Source organism: Melanaphis sacchari, unplaced genomic scaffold (genome assembly GCF_002803265.2).
Source record: "Melanaphis sacchari strain LSU unplaced genomic scaffold, SCAv2.0 Contig282_pilon_pilon, whole genome shotgun sequence".
Lineage (NCBI taxonomy): Eukaryota > Metazoa > Arthropoda > Insecta > Hemiptera > Aphididae > Melanaphis > Melanaphis sacchari.
The window spans coordinates 23808-36927 of NW_020271155.1; the positions used below are offsets into that span (position 1 = coordinate 23808).

The 13120-nt window shown below is 30.3% G+C and overlaps 2 protein-coding genes and 1 pseudogene across 2 annotated transcripts; 2 read left to right on the plus strand and 1 right to left on the minus strand.

Annotated features, from left to right (window-relative positions):
- Positions 1 to 1318: 1318 nt before the first annotated feature.
- On the plus strand, positions 1319 to 2855 carry LOC112595561 (zinc finger MYM-type protein 5-like). Its single transcript, XM_025340816.1, has 4 exons — positions 1319 to 1418; positions 1728 to 1898; positions 2005 to 2100; positions 2239 to 2855. The coding sequence occupies exons 1-4, from the start codon at positions 1319 to 1321 to the stop codon at positions 2853 to 2855; spliced, it is 984 nt and encodes a 327-aa protein (XP_025196601.1).
- A 109-nt stretch (positions 2856 to 2964) lies between these two features.
- Positions 2965 to 5135, plus strand: LOC112595562 (zinc finger MYM-type protein 1-like). The gene is made up of 4 exons (XM_025340817.1): positions 2965 to 3567; positions 3631 to 3874; positions 3934 to 4160; positions 5073 to 5135. Exons 1-4 carry the CDS (start codon positions 2965 to 2967, stop codon positions 5133 to 5135), a joined length of 1137 nt encoding a protein of 378 aa, XP_025196602.1.
- Positions 5136 to 5319: 184 nt separating this feature from the next.
- On the minus strand, positions 5320 to 8498 carry LOC112595563 (annotated as a pseudogene).
- Between the last annotated feature and the right edge of the window lie 4622 nt (positions 8499 to 13120).

Genomic DNA, 13120 nt, shown 5'->3' on the forward strand with positions numbered 1-13120 from the left:
AACTTGTAAAATCGTTTTCTACAAAATGGTGCTCACAAATTCGTTTTTTGTATAAATCAGTTTCATCAAGGTGTAATAAATCAGTGATCCCTAAAAAATTAAATACATATTTTTAACTTACAACTAGATATGTAAAAAAAACAATATTTTATTTTTTATTCGTATCATAAATATTATACTTGTATTTTGTATTAATAAAATAGTTAAGTACATACTAGGTTTTGACCAAAGTTAAGTAGGTATACAATATGAAAAATCGAATACATAAATGTAATATTATACAGTTACATACGATCCTAGCTTATATAAGTTGAGTTTAATATGATAAAAATAAAAAAACCGCTATAGGTAAGTCAGTAGGTAGGTACTCATAAAATTACAAAACAAAATGAATACATGTAGGTATTTGTATGTAATGCAATTTAATTAAAAACTACTTAATACCTATTATTTTAGCAAATTAAATAATATATAATATAAAATATATTTATATTATAAATTATACATATAAATATTATATTCATTAATTTTATTAGTATTCTTATTTCTTACTACAGTTTAATATCCATTGTTTTGATAAACTTACATCTTTTGAAAAACGGCAGAGTTTAAGATCCAAGACAGAACGAGCACTTTTACCACAGTTCACATACGAACACTTAGTACCACAAGCACGGGACATTTAAAAAATTTAATTATAATATTAAACACAGACAAAAAACAAAATATAATAACGTTGACACGTTGTAGGTGTTGTTGATGTTGACCGCAGTGCCGTAGAAACCGCTGGTGCAGGCGGTGCAATGCACCGGGGCACTTGATCTTGAAAGGGCCCTACGCCCTTACCGATTATGTGATAATGTGACCTAAAATATACAACAAAGAAAAAAGAAAATTATCTTATAAAATTATATTAAATACTATTGTGAGATGATGAATAAAGGCCTTTTAATTTATTATGTTGATAGACGCATAGACGGTAATAGTTCATAATATGTAACTACATTACCTATAGTGTCGTTAGCATGAGACGCGAGTTCGCGGAAACTTATGATATTTCTGGCTTGCGAGCAACTCCATTAGTTTCGGCTCACGTTATCGCGATTACCTATTTAAAAACGTGTCTTTATAGATTGTTGTGTTGAACAGTATGTCTATAACCGATCAGATAAACATAACATTAATTGTAATTTGTCGACTACGCGTCGTTGTCATTCATTCCTTAATACGCGTGGAATATACAGCCTAGCTCTAGTGTACGAGTATCATTTATTTTTATTCAAATTAAAAATGTCTTCAAAAAAACAACTGAGTGGATATGAAAAATGAAAAAAAAAAAATACAACAGGAAGAACATATTTCAAAGCTCACTAAAATAAGTGGTTTTTTTACAAAAACAAGTGGATTGCCAACTAACGGTATGTATTAAATTATTATATTTTATAAATAAATATGAAAGATGCATAGGTAAAATAATACAATTTTTTTTAGTAAAACAATTCAGTGAATCATTATTACATATTTAGGTACATTGTAAAATAATACTAAGTTATTTATAATAACAAAAATAATGTTCGGCCTTTTCTCAGTATTTATTTTTCTAGTCTTTTTCACTATTATTTATTATTATTATTATTATTATTTTTACAAGTAATGTATTATAATATGAAGAATTTTTATAAATATTAATTATTATTTATTTCCAATATACGTATTTATTTATGTAGTTTTACCTGAATATATGAACAAATTTGTTCACTCTGATAAAAATTCGACCACAGATTTAATATCAAATGACGCACACACAGAAAACAAGACAGGAGGGTTGCTCAGTTTTAATACTGAAACTTATAAGTCAACTGATGAATATGAAATTATTGAAAGTACTACTCCCCCGGGTAAGTTAACTTTCTAAATACTTTTACTAAAAGTATTTTGCATCTGAACTACTTCTCTGTGGGCATGCCTGAGAACCATTTTTATTTATTTGTAACATTTATGTAGTTTTTACTGAACATTTGAACAATTGTTTCCCCTCTGATGAAAAATCGACTAAAGAATTTGACACCACCGAATTTACTGAAAAAAACGATGACTGTGGTGAGTGTTAATTTTTTTAATTTAATGCTCTTTCGACTTTTTTAATTGCTATTTTTCTTTGAATAAAATAACCAACAAAATTATCTAATTTATACTGACTTAAACCTTATACTATAATTTAAAAATATGAAATTACAGAACTCGATTTATCGGAAAGATTTCCAACCGACCGAGGAATGTTTAAAAATTGTATAAGCGATAAATTAAAACGTGAAATTCTGAAGTATGGGCCTTGTAAGCCAGAAATAGATTTTCCTCTTAATGACTCGAAAAGAAAATTTTCAAAAATATATTACTACGTGAAGTTAAAAAATGGTACACTTATTCCTAGACCGTGGCTTTGTTATTTCGTAATTTGGGATATGGTTTACTGTGAAACTTGCTGGATTTTTTCTGGTAAAAATAATTGTAATCTTAAAAAAGAATGGGTAGAAGGAATAAATGACTGGCAACATCTCTCTCAGAAAATAAATATTCACGAATCTTCACTGTCACATTTGAATGCTATAAAAGTTAGAACAATGTGGACAAAAAATTTAACTATCAACAAAGAATTTGAAACACAAATATCAAAAGAAGTGAAATTTTGGAGAGATATATTGACGCGCATAGTTAAAATAATACTGACTTTAACTGCAGGAAATACTGCTCTAAGAGGCAATGAAGAAAAACAATATTCTGAAGGAAATTTTCTTAGAACTGTGAAATTAGTAGCTGAATTTGATCCTATTTTAAAATCAGTATTTGACAATTAAATATTTGAGCCCTACTATTCAAAACGAATTAATAGAAATTCTAGCTTCAAATGTAAGACAAATTATTTGCAACGAAATATCAACTTGCAGTTCTGGATTTTCAATAATTATGGATTCTACACAGGACATTACCAAAGTAGATCAAGTTAGCATCATAATTAGATATGTTATAATTGATCATGAAAAGCATGTTTTGCAAGTTAAAGAATCATTCATAGGATTTTACAAAATAGACCAACATGGAGCACAAGAATACGAAAACCTAATTTATAAAGTTCTTTCTGATACCAATTTAGATATAAAAAAATGCAAAGGGCAAGGGTATGATGGGGCCAGTGTCATGAAGGGTATGTATTCAGGAGTTCAGAAACGAATTATTGATAAAGCTCCAAACGCCACATATGTTCATTGTTGTGCTCACAATTTGAATCTGGTAATATGTGATGCCGCTAAAAGTTCTTCAGATGCTCTACGATTTTTTGAAACAATACAATCTAAATTTAATTTTTTCAGCTCAAGTGCACCTCGTTGGGCACTTTTAGCTTTTGGAAATGAAACCAATGATATTCGTAAAAAAACACTTAAAAAACTTTGTCCAACACGTTGGGAAGCTCGACATAAATCGTTATTTGCTCTTAAAGAAAGATTTGTAGATGTTTTAAAATCACTTTCAATGATTTTTTTAACTAGTCATAAGTCAGAAGAAAAAATTGTAAGTAAATCCTTAAAAAATTCAATGGAGTCTTTTGAATTTGTTCTTATGATATGTCTATAGGAAAATATTTTAAGGTCTACTCAATGTGTATCAAAAATGTTACAATCTCAAAAAATGAATATTCAAAGTGCTTGTACTTTTCTAGATCAAGCTTATCAGTCAATTTCGAATCTTAGAAATAATTTTAAAGATATTTTAAATACAGCAGAACTAATATGTTCAAAATGGAATATACCTACAGATTTTAAAACTAAGCGACAGGCATTTGCTAAATATTATTTCAATGAAGTAGATGGAGATAGACGTTTAAATACAACAAAAGATAATTTTAAAGTCAAGTTTTTTTTTCAATTATTGACACAGTTTTATTTCAAATATGTAGACGATTTGAAGGATTATATGAAGTTGCAAGTACGTTTAGTTTTTTAAATCCTTCTTCATTAAAAGAAAACAATGAAGCTGATATCATAAAAGCATCTTATGATTTTGCTGTAAAATATGACATTGACATTAGTTCTGATTTTACTCGACAAGTATTGTCTTTTAAATCAATTATTAATCAAATTGAATTGCCTAATATCCTTAGTATGGTAAATTACATAAAAGAAAATGATCTTTCAAGTAGCTTTCCAGATATTATTACTGCATGCTCGATATTTTTAACTATACCTGTAACTGTCGCTTCAGCCGAACGATCATTTTCTAAATTGAAACATGTGAAGAATTATTTAAGAAATACGATTTCTCAAGAAAGACTCAATAAAATTTCAATTTTAAATATAGAAAGAGAGCGCACCGAAGAACTACATATTGACCAAATAATTAACAATTTCGCAAATCAAAAAGCAAGAAAAAAAAATTTTAAAATCTAACACTAATATTCAAATTAGGTAGGTAATACAATTAGTATTGATAAAACTAATTTCTGACTTATAAAAAATATAATTAAGATAATTTTTTATTATTACTATTATTATTATTTACAAAGCTAAATTAAAATAAAAGTCATCAAACCTATAATTATTAATAATGTGTAACTACATTTTTTTTTTTTAAATTTGTACAAAATAAAATTTAAATTATATGTACCTATAACCTATACTAGTTTTTATAAAATAGTAGCGCATGCATTTTGTTTTAATTTTCTATGTGAGTATAGTATACGAATGTAATATAATTATTATCATAAGTGATCTATTAATTTTAAATAATCAATACCTAATATAAATATATAATGTAGTTATTGTTATAATATATCTTATAACGTTTTAGATGTTAACTTATTAAAATTCTTTGATATTACATTAAATTATATAAAACTTGTGTAAATTAGTTTGTCTTCATATATTTATTCTAATACATGGTACACTATAAATGGTGTACACTATTTATGGGGCACCTACACCAATTTGCACCGGGGCACACAAGTATCTATCTACGGCACTGGTTGACCGTTGTTGCAGATTGAATTATTTAAATGATAGTAATAACATTAATAACAGATAGGTGATCAACATTTTGGTCTTGGTAAGACAAAACATTTTTATGGTAGAACAAATTACTAACAGCGCAACCTATTGGCATTGCTCTCACACTACTACAATTCTGGTTCCCATTTCACTTTATAAAGCGTTAACCATTTTTCCTATCACTTGGGTCTTAGACTATCTATGTATCAATGCCTATAGGTACTAAATTGCATTTATAATATTGTTATTTTAGTAGGGTGAATCAAAATTAGTATCTTGATCAAAACTTTTTTTCTCTTACATTACTGTGTTGTAATGTTGTTGGTGTTGGTTTTTGAAATTGTTGAAAATGTTGATGGTAATATGTAGATGGCGTAGGAGATATGTACTCTGGTGATGGTTGTGGCTGAAAAAATGATGATGATGATGATGCTTTTGAATAATTATCATGGTGTAACTGTTGAGAATATGTCGGGATATTAGTAGTTGGAAATTGATAATAGGGTAATTGAGGCTGTACCATTTGGTTATCTGAATGTTCTAACCGAAACATAAGATTGTCAATCTCCATCATTGCAATGTCTTGTTTGTATTTATTTAAAGTTTTTAATTTAGTGCAAAGTAAATCGGTAAAAAGTGTACACTTATTTTTGGCCGGAGTTTGTGTAATTTGTTTTAAAATTTTAAATGCTTCATCTATCTTGTTCTCAATCACTTCCACTTTATCATTTGATTTTCTTTTTTTACTAATTTTACTGGACGATGGAGATAGGCTCTTAAATTTAAAGTCCCAATCAGTTGTGTCGTGTAATTGACAATTTGCAGTCATGTTGTCATCATCCACCAAATTTTCAAACTGATAAAAGTAATAAAATATATGGTTTTTTATTATTAAAATAAAATTTAAAAACATCAACATAATACGTATTATCTATTTTATTATATTCTATGTGTTTTTAAACAATTTTATCAAACAACTGATGAATTAAATATAATAAAAAATACAAAATGTATTTCAAATACGTATGTTTGAATGATAAATTACAATACTCTACTAAAAATCACTAGATAATAAGTTATTTGTATTTATATTTAAAATTTTTAACGTAGGTAGATTGTATAGTCATAATTTTACAAATAATATATAATAGTATAATGTAGTAAATATGTTATTAGTTTGAAAAAAAATTTAAAAATAAAAACGCAACGTAATGAAAATTAACCATTGTTTTTTTAGTTGCCAAACAATGATAATGATTGGAAAAATATAGTAGCAGATTTTTACGAAAAATGGAATTTCCGCAACTGCCTCGGGGCAGGTTAGGTTCTGAATACTATAATTACAAGGAAATTTTTAGCATTGTACTTATGGCTGTCGTGAACTCAAATTATGATTTTATTTATGTTGATATCGGCTGTCAATGCAGAATCAGCGATGGTGGCGTACTTCGGAACACGCCATTTTTTAAAAAACTGAAGACAAATGAATTATTAATACCACAAGAAGGAATACTACCTAATACAAATGTTTTATTACCATATGTATTTGTGACAGATGGAGCTTTTGCTCTAAGTAAGAACATAATGAAACCTTATGAAACCTATGCACTCCTGAGTACATGAAAATGGAAATTACAAAAGAATTTTTAATTACCGGCTTCCTCGAGCACGCCGAGTAGTTGATAACGTCTTTGGAATTATGACCTCGGTATTCCGTGTATTTAGAGGACCTATACTTTTAGAACCGGAAGAAGTTAGAGATGTCACAATGACTTGTGTATTGTTACATAATTTCTTAAGAAAAAGCAGATCATCAAATTCTATATACACACCACCTGGAATTTTCGATACCGAAAATAAGGATGGAATTGTAATTCCAGGCTCTTAAAGGTCTGAACAAAATTGTACCAAATCTATGCTTCCATTACAAAGAGTACCAAGTAAGTCTAGTCTTGAAGCAAAAATGGAGATTAGTTAGCTGAATATTTTTTGACAAGTGGAACAGTGGAATGGCAAGAAAATTATACACACTAATAAAAACAGCATTAATAAAATAAGTTTAACATTCTAAAATAATACAAGTATTCGTTTTTTAAACCAAACTAAAACTTAAAAATATTTGTGGTAAATACATAAATAATTATTTCATTGAAATTATTTTATTTTTATTAATTTCTCTTTTATTTTTAGATGCTACTTTTAAAATTATATAGATGATATAGTAGTTTATTTCGGGTCATTCATATTTATTTTTCACAGCTATATCGTATAATATTTTAAAACATAAATACCCATACTTTAAATGAACAAAAATAACATAAAAACTATTAACAACTAAAATTAACATTTGGTTCATGATTGGTAGAATACATGTCAACACCGGTTATTACATTTATAAATCGGCGACTAGAGCAACGTGAATGATTACTTTAAGTATATTTCCTACATTGGCCATTGGTATTTTTAACATATTAAATAATAATTACGTGTACAGGGCCGTATTTACGAGTTTTCCTCTAAGAGACGAAAAAAAAGACGCTTTATTACAACTAATAATTAAATCCAAATTATAAACACTAAAATGTATTAAAAAAATATAATTATTGAAATATATCATAGTAAAAAATAATAAATAAATATATATTAATTAAATAATATGAGTACTTTTTGGCTACTGCCCACATAATGTATGATAGAGTTGTATTGTATATTTGTATCCAAATCATAAAATACATATAATTAAATAAAATATAACCGATTAAACTTATCTCTGTTAAAATTGTTTTTTTTGGAGTGTAAATCCCGTGCAGAAATGCCATTGCATCATAGGCAAACCAATCGGATTTAAAAACGTCTTTGGCTTCACTTCCAGTACCCTTACTTGATTTAACTTTGCTTAAATGTTTTCTATAAGTAGCCATAAGAGAATCTTTTTTTTTTATTATTTCTGTAATATCAATTTTGACACTAAAATTACAAAAATACAAAAATCAATATTTAAAAACTGTAGGCGGCGTTACTTTTACGCCGACCCATTATTAATTAGCATAAATCAAATTCATAAGATATAAAAGAAAACTTTATTTGACATTAGAATATTAAAACATAATACATAGGTAAAAAAAAAGTTCATATGTGCTATACGTACATACGAAGAAAAAAAGACGTAACAAAACTACTCACACACACACACACACACACACACACACACACAGTGCTGCGTCGGAGGTGTAGGATGGTGGTATTGCCAACCTCACCCTACAAAACATATATTTTATTTAAAAATATTATTAAAAAATCAAAAATTTATCTAACCTTAATTGGTTTTCTATTTCTTTCCACGCATCGTGAACTATAGGTATTCCTATTTTTATGATCTGGATGGCGTAGATTCCAAATTTGTGGATGTGATTCATATAGTTGCAAAAACTTTATAACCTCATCATTTGACCATTCCATGATTATAAATTATTAAAATATTAAGAATATTATTAAAATAACATCAAAATAAATAAAACACCAAAAAACGTATGCTTTATGGCTCGCCGAACCGCACACTCGTTGAAACGCTATTTAATTGCGCGGCTCATTTCCTTTGGCGCGGAACATCGGACCGACAATTTTCGGATAAACGCGAGCCTGGCCGAGCTATACCGCGCCTAGACGAGCTAGAGCGTTCCCACGGCGCGTGTAGTGTACCAAGTCAGCGTATTTGGCTCATGATTCGCCGAGCCACACGCGATGGGAACTCGCCTTTATATTTATACTATTTTTTATAATATTTTTCTTATTATTTTTGTATATTTCTATTCTTATTTTTTGTGTGTGTGGGTGTGTGATTTATATTATTCTAGCATAGGAAGCAACAGACCAGTTTGCGCTACAATTTGTGAGTTTTAATTATTATTATTTATTTATTTATTTATTTTATATTATTACATTTTTATACGGTTGGGCCAAAAGGGCTAAATATGTATTCTTATACTATAATTTTTTATTATTTTTATATTTACATTAATTGAGCCAAAAGGGCTATTTATTATTATTATTATATTTTTGTTGTGACTCTCACATTATTATTATTTTCTGCTTGGCCATAAGAACCGTGCATGTATAACCTTTATTTTTATATCCTTATTATTAAGCTAAAAGAGCCTATAAAATTATTATATTTATGTTGTGTAACCTTTTATACATTTCTACATGTTAGGCCAAAAGGGCCGTAATTATTATTAGTACTATTATTTATTATTATATATCTTTTTACCGTAGCATAGAGTTACCAGTTATTTTTATTGAGTTACTTATTTGTCCCTAGCTTTAAATTATACACACAGTTAAACATCCAACGCAGTGCGGTGACCGCACACTAGCATTCAATAGTCTTGCTCGACAAACCCATCCACTTCTATTGAATTGCTAAAAAAACACAAATACACGCATACACAGGTCGGTCGGTGTGTGACCATACAAGCGTGCGAAGTATTTCGGTGACCGAGGCACGCATATCTCACAATTATGTGCTCCCGGCCTTAACAATCATAGCGAAAATTCATAAAGATACGGACATTCATATGTTAGCAAAACAATCTGGTTTTACCAAGAACCTATGGACCATTGACGCGATGACTTAAGTGCTAAGCTGGGCAGGCGAAAAGGCGGGAGAAATACGCCGTAGGCGTATTCCTGGTTATATGGGGGTGTTCAACTACCTCTATTAGGCGCAATAAAATTGATTAAAGACATACAAAGCGTAAAATGCGGCTCTGAGTTGATCGCCTTGACAAAGAGCTACCTTGACGACCGGAAGGCCCACGTAGCAATTTAAAACGTGACACTCTCAATGACCCTCACTAGGGGTTGTCCATAGAGTTCAGAATTTGGACTAGACCTCTGGAAATACGGGGCAACCCTTTCTTCTCGTGCGATCTCCGCTTTGGTACAGAGATCGTCGCATACGCGGACGATCTAGCGTTTTTCATTTCCGGGAAACACCGTCCGAAACTCACAGAATATGCGAACGCGCAGCTAGAAATAGCGTCAAGATTGGCTTCTGACAGGAAACTCACTTTTTCGGCGGCCAAGTTGAAGACACTATGGTTGAATGGCCAGCTAAGTAAGCCTCTTGGCTTGTAGCTTGATGGAGCTAAGGTAAAAATGACACTGGAGGCGAATACCTCGGGGTCACGATTGATCAGCAAAGGAAATTTAGTACCCATCTGGCGGAAAAAGCCTCGTCTTCGGTAGAGTTATTCAGTCGATATATTAATACGTGGCTAATGCAAGCTGGAGCCTTAAAGAGAGGATGACGAGGATGTTCTATAAATCAATGTTTTCTGTAAGTGAATACCCTAGATAGGTTAAAATCGCTGTCCGTCGGCACGAGCTTGCCATCGGACGTGTCCCCAGGTTGCGGATAGGGGTAAGTCCTATAGATATGTAGGACTGCTACGAAATAAGCCACACCTTCGGGATGAACGAATAAGTAGTCACGGACAAGCTACACCAGAAAAGTGATTGACCCCAAGTGCCCAGGCAGATCAGGCAAAACGGACGAAAATAAAAGACAGACGAAGCAAGACTGGCATCGTCAGTGTCGAACAAACAATCCATAAAACTAATTGAAGATCATCCCGATGCCCCTCTATTCGGGATAGTCGGACATCAGGAGACGGCAGTTGGAGGTGGTTCGTCCCAGATGTCGAAATCAATAACCTTGGAAAATTCGCAAAAGTCCACGGAATTAGGAACAATTGGAGAAAAAGGAACAGAAAATGAAAAATCCAAAAAAGGTCTGTTAATCTCAAAGAGCTTAGTGAGATTGAGCTGAGCATATGCTGAGGAACAATGTGGAAAGAATAGCAACATTTGCCAGTAACAACAAGAACGTCCATAAGGAGCTTAATCCTTTGTTGACCAGACTTAGAATTAAATTATTTTACCATTTTTTTTTTTTTTTGTAAAAACATAAAATTGACCTATTGATAAATAAGTGCACCTTTTTAAAAAATTTTTAAGCCCAAATTTAAGTTAAGTATTTGGTACTTCTAAGTACCGTTGGTCGTTTGGCATATTATTTTTTTACATACAATATATACCAGGGGTGGCCAACATGACTAAGTACGCGAGCCACATATATTAATGCGATTATAAATTATCTAATATGTACTTTTATACCACAAAAGTAATAAAGATAGCTAACATTCGATAACACATATTAAATTACGAAATATGAAATTATATCGTTGTTATAATAGTCTGTGTTGAATAGTCCTGTTGTAAACACTTTAATTTGTTTGTAAAATATTTGTAACATTTTACCGATACTTATTGCAAAAGTTAGTTACGATGTCAATTTCTAAATAAGCGGTTAAACTTAAATATAAAGAAGAAAAACGGGAATTTAAATTAGAATGTGAAGAGTTATACTTTTTTATACAGAAAAATGATAAACCATTTTGTCTCATTTATCAACTTTCATTATCACAGTTTAAAGTCAGTAATTTAAAACGTCATTACGAAACCAACCACAGCACATTTAGTCGAAAATTTCCTATTGGTTCCGATTCGAGGCAAAATAAACTATCTTGGATGAAATTAAAATTTGCTAAACAAACTAATGTTATGAAAATGTTTACTAACGAGGCAGACGATAGTGTAGAAGCAAGTTTTGTAATTGCCTTTAATATTGCTCGACTTTAAGGGTAAGCTCACACGGACCACTCGTGAACGATTTTTTGTGGTTAAATTGTGGTTGTACTGTCGGCGAAGTCGACCACTATTAAACAACTATTTTGTGGTCGTTAGAAGTCCGAACCGACGTCAATAAAACCACAACACGACCACAAATATAGCGTACGTTCCTTATTTCTATTTTACATGCTTTGCTAGTGTAAAAATGGACTTTGAAGAGGAAGCACTCTTATTACTTTTATTACAGCGAAGAATGCGGCGTCGTAAGAAGAGACAATTTTGGGTCCATCCTATTATTGAAAATAAAAATGAAAGCCAATTTAATTTGCTGTACAATTCATTAAGAATGTATGATGATAAATTTTTTAATTATTTTAGAATGAGTAAAAAGTCATTTGATTATTTATTATGTGAGTTAACGGACAATATACAACGAAGAGACACAACCATGAGAAAAAGCATACCAGCGGACGAACGTCTCGCACTTACTATAAGGTATATAATATTTATTAAACTTATTTATTGTAGTTTTTAATATATTTATTATACATTGTTACATTAAATAATGTACATCATAATTCATAACTTTAATTGAAAATATTTGATAAAATTGAATCGCTATCATCATCGGTGGCATGGGTTGTAATACTTTCTGGGGAAGTGATTGATTGAATACTATTCGGCGAGATGTCTGGTAGATTCACTCTTGTAGGTGCTCGAAATGAAGAATGTTCGATATGGCTAGGATATTGTGTGTGTGAATACATCGGATAGTGTCTTGATTCATACTCGGTGTTATATACTTGAGCTGATACATTTTCAAAACGTCTACCAAAGGACTCATAGTTATAATTTTGAGGACTAGATTGACTATATTTTTGAATTATATTCATAATCTCAATTTGGGCTTGAAATTTCACGTTATTATTAGTGGCTTTGAAACGATCGTATAATGACAGTAAAAAATGCTTATCACTATCAACATTATTCAACGCTTCATCTTCTTTGCTCATACGTTCTGACAAACGGTGTGATAAGTTTGTAATTAGCTCAGTCTCCTTATCTGTATTTTTGATCGACTTCCTTTTTTTAGTCACGTTTTGGCTTTTATCATAACAGTTATCTGTTATGAGTTGCTCACCTTCATTTTGATGAGTATCGTCGATCGAACTTGATGTTTCTCTTCTATCAGAAATAGGTTTTAAAAAAGATAAATTATCAAAGTATAAATATTTTCTATGCTTAGAAGCACCCGATCCACTCTTTACTTCTTTATTTTTTTTTTAATTCTCTGTTGTAGGAATCTCTAAAACTTCTCCATTTTCTTTGAAGTATGACAGCTAATAAAAAATTTAAATAATAAGTTAAATAAAAAAAAATAAATATTA